The 12,430-nt window shown below is 43.9% G+C and overlaps 1 protein-coding gene across 1 annotated transcript in view; it reads right to left on the reverse strand.

The window, feature by feature from the left end:
- LOC311120751 (ubiquitin carboxyl-terminal hydrolase 33-like) overlaps positions 1-12,425 on the reverse strand; it is a gene marked incomplete at its 5' end in the record, with an annotated part of 36,064 nt that extends 23,639 nt beyond the window's left edge. The window contains 2 exons of the mRNA XM_084195326.1: positions 10,819-10,897; positions 12,319-12,425. Of these exons, the coding sequence (XP_084051452.1) occupies positions 10,819-10,897; positions 12,319-12,425 (186 nt within the window). The remainder of the gene's footprint in view (positions 1-10,818; positions 10,898-12,318) is intronic.
- Positions 12,426-12,430: the final 5 nt, after the last annotated feature.

Genomic DNA, 12,430 nt, shown 5'->3' on the forward strand with positions numbered 1-12,430 from the left:
GTCACCTGTGCAACCAGAGGAAAAAAAACTCTAGACCACCTTTACTCCACACACCGAGACGCATACAAAGCTCTCCCTCGACCTCCATTTGGCAAATCTCACCATAATTCTATCCTCCTGATTCCTGCTTACAAGCAACAACTAAAGAAGTACCAGTGCAGTGCTCAATACGGAAGTGGTCAGATCAAATCAAATCGTATTTGTCACATGCGCCGAATACAACAGGTGTAGACCTTACCGTGAAATGCTTACTTACAAGCCCTTAACCAACAATGCAGTTCAAGAAATAGAGTTAAGTAAAAAACAAACAAAACTAAAATTACAATAACGAGGCTATATACAGGGGGTACCGGTACCAAGTCAATGTGCGGTGGTACAGGTTAGTCAAGGTAATTTGTACATGTAGGTAGGGTTATTAAAGTGACTATGCATAGATAATAAACAGCGAGTAGCAGCAGTGTAAAAACAAAGGGGAGGGGGGGGTTGGGGTCAATGTAAATAGTCCGGGTGGCCATTTGATTAATTGTTCAGCAGTCTTATGGCTTGGGGGTAGAAGCTGTTAAGGAGCCTTTTGGACCTAGACTTGGCGCTCCGGTACCGCTTGCCGTGCGGTAGCAGAGAGATCAGTCTATGACTAGGGTGACTGGAGTCTTGGACCATTTTCTGGGCCTTCCTCTGACACCGCCTAGTATATAGGTCCTGGATGGCAGGAAGCTTGGCCCCAGTGATGTGGGCTCCCGAGTGGCGCAGTGGTCTAAGGCACTGCATCTCAGTGCTTGAGGCGTCACTACAGACCCCCTGGTTCAATTCCAGGCTGTATCACAACCGGCCGTGATTGGGAGTCCCATAGGGCGGTGCACAATTGGCCCAGCGTCGTCCGGGTTTGGCCGGTGTAGGCCGTCATTGTAAATAATAATTTGTTCTTAACTGACTTGCCTAGTAAAATAAAGGTTTAAAAAATGTACTGGGCCGTACGCACTACCCTCTGTAGCGCCTTAAGATCAAATGCTGAGCAGTTGCCATACCAGGCGGTGATTCAACCGGTCAGGATGCTCTCAATGGTGCAGCTGTAGAACTTTTTGAGGATCTGGGGACCTATGCCAAATCTTTTCAGTCTCCTGAAAAGACGCAGATGCTAAGCTACAGGACTGTTTTGCTAGCACAGACTGGAATAAGTTCCGGGACTCATCCGATGGCATTGAGGAGTATACCACCTCAGTCACCGGCATCATTAATAAGTGCATCGACGATGACGTCCCCACAGTGACCGTACGTACAGTACATACCCCAACCAGAAGCCATGGATTACAGGAAACATCCGCACTGAGCTAAAGGGTAGAGCTGCCGCTTTCAAGGAACGGGACTCTAACCCGGACGCTTATAAGAAATCCCGCTATGCCCTCCGACGAACCATCAAACAGGCAAAGAGTCAATACAGGGCTAAGATTGAATCGTACTACACTGGCTCTGACGCTCGTCGGATGTGGCAGGGCTTGAAAACTATTACAGACTACAAAGGGAAGCACAGCCGCGAGCTGCCCAGTGACACAAGCCTACCAGACGAGCTAAACCACTTCTATGCTCGCTTCGAGGCAAGCAACACTGAAGCATGCATGAGAGCACCAGCTGTTCCGGATGACTATGTGATCACGCTCTCCGTAGCTGATGTGAGTAAGACCTTTAAACAGGTCAACATTCACAAGGCCGCAGGGCCAGACGGATTATCAGGACGTGTACTCCAAGCATGCGCTGACCAACTGACAAGCATCTTCACTGACATTTTCAACCTGTCCTTGGCAGAGTCTGTAATACCTACATGTTTCAAGCAGACCACCATAGTCCCTGTGCCCAAGAACACTAAGATAACCTGTCTAAATGACTACCGACCCGTAGCACTCACATCTGTAGCCATGAAGTGCTTTGAAAGGCTGGTCATGGCTCACATCAACACCATCATCCCAGAAACCCTAGACCCACTCCAATTTGCATACCGTCCCAAGAGATCCACAGATGACGCAATCTCTATTGCACTGAACACTGCCCTTTCCCACCTGGACAAAAGGAACACCTACGTGAGAATGTTGTTCATTGAATACAGCTCAGCGTTCAACACCATTTGGTATTTGATATTTTATTAGGATCCCCATTGTTGCAAAAGCAGCAGCTATTTTTTTACACATAATATGAAACATGACATAATACAGAACATTAATAGACAAGAACAGTTCAAGGACACAACTACATACATTTCTTTTTTAAAGGCACACGTATCCTACACATCAATAAATACACACAAACTATCTAGGTCAAAAAGGAGAGAGGCGTTGCGCCGTGAGGTGTTGCATTATCTGTTTTTTGAAACCAGTTCTGCTGTTTATTTGAGCAATATGAGATGGAACAGAGTTCCATGCAATAATGGCTCTATATAATACTGTACGCTTTCTTGAATTTCTGGATTTGGGGACTGTGAAAAGACCCCTGGTGGTATGTCTGGTGGGGTAAGTGTGTGTGTCAGTGCTGGGTGTAAGTTGACTATGCAAACAATTTCGGTTTCTCAACAAATGAATGTTTCTTTTAAAAAGAAGTCATGCAGTCAGTCTCTCCTCAACTCTTAGTCAAGAGAGACTGGCCTGCATAGTATTTATTTCAGCCCTCTGATTACAATGAAGAGCAAGACGTGCCACTCTGTTCTGGGCCAGCTGCAGATTAACTAGGTCTTTCCTTGCAGCACTCGACCACACGACTGGACGATAATCAAGATAATCAAGACAAAACTAGAGCCTGCAGAACTTGCTTTTTGGAGTGTGGTATCAAAAAAGCAGAATCTCTCTTTATTACAGACACATCTCCCCATCTTTACAACCATTGAATTTACAGTGGCTTGCGAAAGTATTCACCCCCCCTTGGCATTTTTCCTATTTTGTTGCATTACAACCTGGATCATTTGATTGCCTACCACTTTGAAGATCAAAATATGTTTTATTGTGAAACAAACAAGAAATAAGACACACAAAAAAACTTGAGCGTGCATAACTATTCACCCCCCCCCCCCCCCCCCCCAAAGTCAATACTTTGTAGAGCCACCTTTTGCAGCAATTACAGCTACAAGTCTTTTGGGGTATGTCTCTATAAGTTTGGCACAAACTGCTCCAGCTCCTTCAAGTTGGATGGGTTGCGCTGGTGTACAGCAATCTTTAAGTCATACCACAGATTCTCAATTGGATTGAGGTCTGGGCTTTGACTAGGCCATTCCAAGACATTTAAAATGTTTCACCTTAAACCACTCAAGTGTTGCTTTAGCAGTATGCTTAGGGTCATTGTCCTGCTGGAAGGTGAACCTCCGTCCCAGTCTCAAATCTCTGGAAGACTGACACAGGTTTCCCTCAAGAATTTCCCTGTATTTAGCGCCATCCATCATTCCTTCAATTCTGACCAGTTTCCCAGTCCCTGCCAATGAAAAACATCCCCATAGCATGATGCTGCCACCACCATGCTTCACTGTGGGGATGGTGTTCTCGGGGTGATGAGAGGTGTTGGGTTTGCGCCAGACATAGCATTTTCCTTGATAGACAAAAAGCTCAATTTTAGTCTCATCTGACGAGAGTACCTTCTTCCATATGTTTGGGGAGTCTGCCACATGCATTTTGGCAAACACCAAACGTCTTTGCTTATTTTTTTTCTTTAAGCAATGGCTTTTTTCTGGCCACTCTTCCGTAAAGCCCAGCTCTGTGGACTGTAGGGCTTAAAGTGGTCCTATGGACAGATACTCCAATCTCCGCTGTGGAGCTTTGCAGCTCCTTTAGGGTTATCTTTGGTCTCTTTGTTGCCTCTCTGATTAATGCCCTCCTTGCCTGGTCCATGAGTTTTGGTCGGTGGCCCTCTCTTGGCAGGTTTTTTGTGGTGCCATATTCTTTCCATTTTTTAATAATGGATTTAATGGTGCTCCGTGGGATGTTCAAAGTTTCTGATATTTTTTATAACCCAACCCTGATCTGTACTTCTCCACAACTTTGTCCCTGACCTGTTTGGAGAGCTCCTTGGTCTTCATGGTGCCGCTTGCTTGGTGGTGCCCCTTGCTTAGTGGTGTTGCAGACTCTGGGGCCTTTCAGAACAGGTGTATATATACTGAGATCATGTGACAGATCATGTGACACTTAAATAAAGTCCACCTGTGTGCAATCTAACTAATTATGTGACTTCTGAAGGTAATTGGTTGCACCAGATCTTATTTAGGGGCTTCATAGCAAAGGGGGTGAATACATATGCACGCACCACTTTTCCATTATAATTTCTTTTCAATTTTTTGAAAGATTTTTTTTTAATTTCACTTCACCAATTTGGACTATTTTGTGTATGTCCAAATAAAGATCAATTGAAAATACAGGTTGTAATGCAACAAAATAGGAAAAACGCCAAGAGAGATTAATACTTTTGCAAGGCACTGTATTCGTTTTGACCATGACAGTTAACAATCGAAGGTAATGCCAAGTAATTTAGTCTCCTCAACTTGTTCAACAGCCACACCATTCATTACCAGATTCAACTGAGGTCTAGAACGTAGGGAATGATTTGTACCAAGTACAATGCTCTTAGTTTTAGAGATGTTCAGGACCAGTTTATTACTGGCCTCCCATTCCAAAACAGACTGCAACTCTTTGTTAAGGGTTTCAGTGACTTCATTAGCTGTGGTTTCTGATGTGTATATGGTTGAATCATCAGCATACATGGACACACAGGCTTTGTTAAATACCAGTGGCAGGTCATTGGTAAAAATAGAAAAGAGTAGAGGGCCTAGAGATCTGCCCTGCGATACACCACACTTGACATGTTTGACATTAGAGAAGCTTTAATTAAAGAAAACCCTTTGAGTTCTATTAGATAGATAGCTCTGAATCCACGATATGGCAGAGGTTGAAAAGCCATAACACATATGTTTTTTTCAACAACAGGTTATTGTCAATAATGTCAAAGGCTGCCCTGAAATCTAACAGTACAGCTCCCACAATCTCCTTATTATCAATTTCCTTCAACCAATCATCAGTCATTTGTGTCAGTGCAGTACATGTTGAGTTCCCTTCTCTATAAGCATGCTGAAAGTCTGTTGTTAATTTGTTTACAGAGAAGTAGCATTGTATTTGGTCAAACACCATTTTTTCCAACAGTTTGCTAAGAGCTGGCAGCAAGCTGATAGGTCTGCTGTTAGAACCAGTAAAGGCCGCTTTACCACTCTTTGGTAACGGAACGACTTTGGCTTCCCTCCAGGCCTGAGGACAAAGACTTTCCTCTAGGCTCAGATTAAAGATATGACAGATAGGAGTGGCTATAGAGTCAGCTACCATCCTCAGTAGCTTTCCATCTAAGTTGTCAATGCCAGGAGGTTTGTCGATACCAATAATTTTCCCACCTCTCCCACACTAACATTACACATTTTCAAACTTGCAATGCATTTCTTTCATTATTTGTTTTTTTCATGCATGAATACGTTGTTGGCATTTCCTGCTTAAGTTTGCCCACTTTGCCAATGAAGGAATCATTAAAATAATTGGCAACATCAAACGGTTTTGTGATGAATAAGCCATCTGATTCGATGAAAGATGGAGTTGAATGTGTCTTTCTGCCCATCATTTCATTTAAAGTCCTCCAAAGTGTTTTTCCATCATTCTTTATATCATTGATCTTGGGTCACATCATTTCTCAATTTGCAGTAAATCAACCAGTCAGATGTGCAGCCAGACTTATTAGCCACTCCTTTTGCCCCATCTCTTTCAACCATACAGTTTTTCAGTTCCTCATCAATCCACGGAGCCTTAACAGTTCTAACAGTCAGTTTCTTAACAGGTGCATGTTTATCAATAATTGGAAGAAGCAATTTCATAAATTCATCAAGTGCTGCATCTGGGGGACTCCCGAGTGGCGCAGCGGTTTAAGGCACTGCATCGCAGAGCTTGAGGCGTCACTACAGACCCGGGTTCGATCCCAGGCTGTGTCACAGCCGGGAGACCCATGATGCGGCGCACAATTGACCCAGCGTCGTCCGGGTTAGGGGAGGGTTTGGCCGGCCGGGATTTCCTTGTCCCATCGCGCTCTAGCGACTCCTTGTGGTGGGCTGGGCGCCTGCAAGCTGACTTCGGTCACCAGCTGGACAGTGTTTCCTCCGACACATTGGTGCGGCTGGATTCCGGGTTAAGCGAGCAGTGTGTCAAGAAGCAGTGCGGCTTGGCAGGGTCGTGTTTCGGAGGACGCATGGCTCTTGACCTTCGCCTCTCCCGTGTCCGTACGGAAGTTGCAGCGATGGAACAAGACTAACTACTAATTGGATATCACGAAATTGGGGAGAAAAAGAGGTAAAAGTACCCAAAATAAAGTGCAGTGCCTGGTGGCTCCTTATAGTCAAAATCTTTTATATGATCTCTTATACACTATTTTAGGCCCAGCTTTTGGAACTTTGGCTTTCCTGGATATAGCCACTATATTGTGATCACTGCATCCAATGGGTACGGATACAGCTTTAGAACAAAGCTCTACAGTATTAGTAAAATTGTGATCGATACATGTGGATGATCTTGTTCCTGTAGTGTTTGTAAACACCCTGGTAGGTTGATTAATAACCTGAACCAGATTACAGGCACTGGTTACAGTGAGAAGCTTCCTCTTGAGCGGACAGCTTGATGAAAACCAGTCAATATTTCAGGTCCCCAAGAAAGTAGACCTCTCTGTTTACATCACATACACTATCAAGCATTTCACACATTATTTATTATTTACATACCGACTGTTCGCACTTGGTGGCCTATAGCAACACCCCAAAAGAAAAGGCTTTAGATGTGCCAAGTGAACCTGTAACCACAACTGTACTGAATAATCAGGGAGAAAAAGGTGTAGATTCACGCGCAGAGAGCGGCAGGTGTTTATTTCACCTTCACAGAAACCAGGAATCGTGGTCACAGGCAGGCAATGGTCATACACAGGTAGACAAACAGGCAGGAGAATCAAAAACTAGGACTGAAGGCTATAACAGGTTATAATAATAATAATAATAATAATAATAATAATAATAATAATAATAATAATAATAATAATATGCCATTTAGCAGACGCTTTTATCCAAAGCGACTTACAGTCATGCGTGCATACATTTTATTTTTTTGTGTATGGGTGGTCCCGGGGATCGAACCCACTACCTTGGCGTTACAAGCGCCGTGCTCTACCAGCTGAGCTACAGAGGACCACACAAACGAGCTAGGAAAAGGCTTAGTAGAGTCAAACCGAACAATACCTCACAAGGCACAAACAGAAAGAACTGAACTAAATAAGGAGCTGATGAGACCAGGTGAGTAACTAACACAGGTGAAATCAATGAACAAAAATGAAAGACAGGGCTACGTTCAAGAACACAAAGAAACAGGGCTACGTTCAAGAACACAAAGAAACAGGGCTACGTTCAAGAACACAAAGAAACAGGGCTACGTTCAAGAACACAAAGAAACAGGGCTACGTTCAAGAACACAAAGAAACAGGGCTACGTTCAAGAACACAAAGAAACAGGGCTACGTTCAAGAACACAAAGAAACAGGGCTACGTTCAAGAACACAAAGAAACATGGCTACGTTCAAGAACACAAAGAAACAGGGCTACGTTCAAGAACACAAAGAAACAGGGCTACGTTCAAGAACACAAAGAAACAGGGCTACGTTCAAGAACACAAAGAAACAGGGCTACGTTCAAGAACACAAAGAAACAGGGCTACGTTCAAGAACACAAAGAAACAGGGCTACGTTCAAGAACACAAAGAAACAGGGCTATGTTCAAGAACACAAAGAAACAGGGCTACGTTCAACAACACAAAGAAACAGGGCTACGTTCAAGAACACAAAGAAACAGGGCTACGTTCAAGAACACAAAGAAACAGGGCTACGTTCAAGAACACAAAGAAACAGGGCTACGTTCAACAACACAAAGAAACAGGGCTACGTTCAACAACACAAAGAAACAGGGCTACGTTCAACAACACAAAGAAACAGGACTACGTTCAAGAACACAAAGAAACAGGGCTACGTTCAAGAACACAAAGAAACAGGGCTACGTTCAAGAACACAAAGAAACAGGGCTACGTTCAACAACACAAAGAAACAGGACTACGTTCAAGAACAAAGAAACAGGGCTACGTTCAAGAACACAAAGAAACAGGACTACGTTCAAGAACACAAAGAAACAGGGCTACGTTCAACAACACAAAGAAACAGGGCTACGTTCAAGAACACAAAGAAACAGGGCTACGTTCAACAACACAAAGAAACAGGACTACGTTCAAGAACACAAGGTTGACTAAGAAAATAAATACAGAACCTTACAACAACACTTCAATAACACTTGATATAAGCTTGTCTCTAAGCATTACAGGGATATAGCTCTGAATATATACAGCAACACCTCCCCCATAAGCATTTCTGTCTCTTCTATAGATGCTATATCCTTGTATTGCTACTGCTGTATCATCAATATAATTATCTAAGTGAGTCTCAGAAATGGCTAATATGAGTGTTATCTGATGTTAACAAGTTATTGATTTCATGAACCTTATTTACATTTACATTTTAGTCATTTAGCAGACGCTCTTATCCAGAGCGACTTACAGTTAAGTGCATACATTATTATTTTATTTTTTTCATACCCCCTGTGGGAATCGAAACCACAACCCTGGCGTTGCAAACGCCATGCTCTATCAACTGAGCTACATCCCTGCCGGCCATTCCCTCCCTTATTTCTAAAGGCATGGGCTATTTTCAGCCCTTTTCTGGGTAGCTTATCAGAGATAGACATAATACTGAAAAGAGCAAAGCAAGAGAAAAAAATATACATTCAGCAGTCCATTAATCAGTTGGTGTGTGTGTGCTGCGGGGTTGAAGCTACGAACCCATAGGCTTGGCTCTCTCATCCCTTCCAGGCTTCTGGGAGGGAGGGTGGACAATGAGCCTGTCATAGCGCATGTTAGCAATGTCCCCACGCGCTCTGGAAGCTTTCATGGCTGGGATAAGTTCTTTCCTCTTCTGGCACACAGCTTCAGGATAGTCCTCGTTGAGGAAGACATACGTTCCTCTCAAGTTCTTGGCTCTTTCCAGAACAACTACCTTGTCCTTGAACCTCAGGAACTTGACCACTATCGGCCTGGGCCTGTCACCTGGGCCGGTGGTGGGTTTTCCAGTCCTGTGGGCGCGCTCCACCTCAATCTTCCTGTGGTCCATCTTCAGTTTCTCCTAGATCCTTTCCCTCACTTTGTCCTCAGACTCTGTCCAGGTCTCATGTGGAGATTCTGCAATTCCGTCAACAACCATGTTGTTCCGCCTTGATTGTCCCTCGAGATCTGATTCATCCGTCATTGTTATCATGGATTCACACACAGAACTGATGTCCTCTCTCAATGACTTACAGATTGCTGTAATCTTGCCGTTCTCCTGTTTAAACTCATTGAGCTGACCCTGGGAGAACTGCAAACTGTTCTTCAGGTCCTGGACCTCTCTAGTCAAACTGTTCTTCAGGTCCTGGACCTCTCTGGTCAAACTGTTCTTCAGGTCCTGGACCTCTCTAGTCAGGTCGTCCAGTATTTTATTAGTTGACTCCACCAGTATTTGGACACAACACTTGAAGCTATTTTTTCTTGTTGTTGTAACAACTGCTTGTAGAACTATTTTTGTTCATTTAAAAGATCCTTCACCTGAGAGACACCACTGTCCTCAACGGTACTCCCTCTGGCTTTGGTCGTTGTCATGGTAACATCGTAGGTTACGCTGTTACTCCTCTCAGCCCCAGACAGGACAGGTCACTGGGAAGACTGGAAGCAACAAACAGCAGGGATCTAGACAGCCACAAACCCAGGACAATCCACGGTCCCAGCCACAATGGCTAACCGCGTCGCGGGCTGCGTTCAAACCCTCGAGAAAACCCTGCTAGCTTGATAGGCAGCTAGCTAGCTGCTACGCCAAACAGCTCCTCAGACCCGTCCTTGGTCGGCAGGATCACTGGACAGAGACCAGCAGTCCCAGCAACTGATGCCATCAAAGCTCAAATCACTAAGCTAAGGACCCTGGGACTAAACAACTCCCTCTGTAACTGGATCCTGGACTTCCTGACGGGCCGCCCCCTGGTGGTAAGGGTAGGCAATAACAATAATAATAATAATAATAATAATAATAATAATCTACCTATATGTACATATTACCTCAATTACCTCGACTAACCTGTGCCCCCGCACATTGACTCGTTACCGGTACCCACTGTATTTAGCCTTTTTATTTTATTGTTGCTGTTTTATTTTTTACTTTAGTTTATTTAGTAAATATTTTTCTTAACTATTATTTTTCTTAAAACTGCATTGTTGGTTAAGGGCTTGTCAGTAAGCATTTCACTGTAAGGTCTACAGCTGTTGTATTCGGCGCATGTGACTAATAAAGTTTGATTTGAACATCCTCTCTCTCTCTCTCTCTCTCTCTCAGGAGCCTGGAAGTTCCTCCCTCCATTCATCTGGATGATAATTCCCAGCCTGCCTTGCAGAGCAGAGCAGCATAGCGTGACAAATTAATATCCCCTGACTAAAACTGCAGAACAAACAGTGAACTAACACTGTATCAACCACAGAATGGTGTCAACCCAAAGAGAAATAGACTGTTAATCATATCTCAGTTCATGGTTGAAAGAACCTATTCTTCAGTTTACTGGTTCTGTAACAGAGAAGAGCCTATCTGCCTGCCTGGGAATAGTAGCTTTCATAGACACCTGTTTTACCTATTACAAATCCTATTAACACAAAGAGAAGACACCTACCTGTTGTGAGTATCCTCTGAACATGGGGTTAACAGCCTTGATCCCCTGGAACAGACTGGTAGGGACGACATAGGATGGCCTGAATCACCACAGGAAGAAAAGGTTAGGACTGTCTGAAACACCACGGGAAGAAAAGGTTAGGACTGTCTGAAACACCACGGGAAGAAAAGGTTAGGACTGTCTGAAACACCACGGGAAGAAAAGGTTAGGACTGTCTGAAACACCACAGAACAAGAATAGTTTAAATTTGTTTTTTATTATTAACCTTTATTTAACCAGGGGAACCCATTGAGACCAGGGTCTCATTCCCTTCCTGGGGTTTATTATGGATCCCCATTAGTTCCTGCCAAGGCAGCAGCTACTCTTCCTGGGGTTTATTACGGATCCCCATTAGTTCCTGCCAAGGCAGCAGCTACTCTTCCTGGGGTTTATTATGGATCCCCATTAGTTCCTGCCAAGGCAGCAGCTACTCTTCCTGGGGTTTATTATGGATCCCCATTAGTTCCTGCCAAGGCAGCAGCTACTCTTCCTGGGGTTTATTATGGATCCCCATTAGTTCCTGCCAAGGCAGCAGCTACTCTTCCTGGGGTTTATTATGGATCCCCATTAGTTCCTGCCAAGGCAGCAGCTACTCTTCCTGGGGTTTATTATGGATCCCCATTAGTTCCTGCCAAGGCAGCAGCTACTCTTCCTGGGGTTTATTATGGATCCCCATTAGTTCCTACCAAGGCAGCAGCTACTCTTCCTGGGGTTTATTATGGATCCCCATTAGTTCCTGCCAAGGCAGCAGCTACTCTTCCTGGTGTTATAAATAAAGTGTGTTCCCTCAGGTCACTACTCTACTACCACATATCCATAGTGCATATGTCCTCGTGTGTGTATGCGTGTGTGTTCACGGTCCTCGCTGTTCCATAAGGTGTATTTGTATCTGTTTTTTAAATCTAATTTTACAACTTTCATCAGTTACTTGATGTGGAATAGAGTTCCATGTAGTCTGTTCTGGACTTGGGGACTGTGAAGAGACCTCTGGCAGCTCGGTTCATTCAACATGTTAATACTAGTAGTGATGAAGTCAATCTCTCCTCCACTTTGAGCCATGAGAGATGTACATGCATATTGTAATTTTCCTAAGTCCCTCTTTGTGGCACCTGACCACACGACTGAACAGAAGTCCAGGTGCGACAAAACTAGGGCCTGTAAGACCTGCCTTGGTGATCGTGTTGTTAAGAAGGCAGAGCAGCGCTTTATTATGAGAAACAGTTACAACATTTCAAATAAATGGCGTTCCATTCAAAAGGGCAACTAATATATACAATCAATCAAAACAAGGGCACATGTATTAATCAGAGCCCTACATTCACATTCTGGGACCAAATAATCAAGTTTTAGAGTGACCTGTGGGGCATTCCAGGACTGCAGAAACTGGCCACATAACATCTTCTAAACTGTCTATAATATTATAATAGCAAGTAAATATGTGTGTGAGAATGAGACGTGTACCTGTTCTTGTGCCAGAGGTCTGACACCAGTTTCTGGTAGCTCTTACTCAGAGCAGGCTTCTTGTCTGTCCTCACCAGACCTCCACACTCCACAAAGAACTGGGTAAGAGGAG

This window comes from Coregonus lavaretus, assembly GCF_964263955.1.
Source record: "Coregonus lavaretus genome assembly, contig: HAP1_SCAFFOLD_436, whole genome shotgun sequence".
NCBI classification, from domain to species: domain Eukaryota; kingdom Metazoa; phylum Chordata; class Actinopteri; order Salmoniformes; family Salmonidae; genus Coregonus; species Coregonus lavaretus.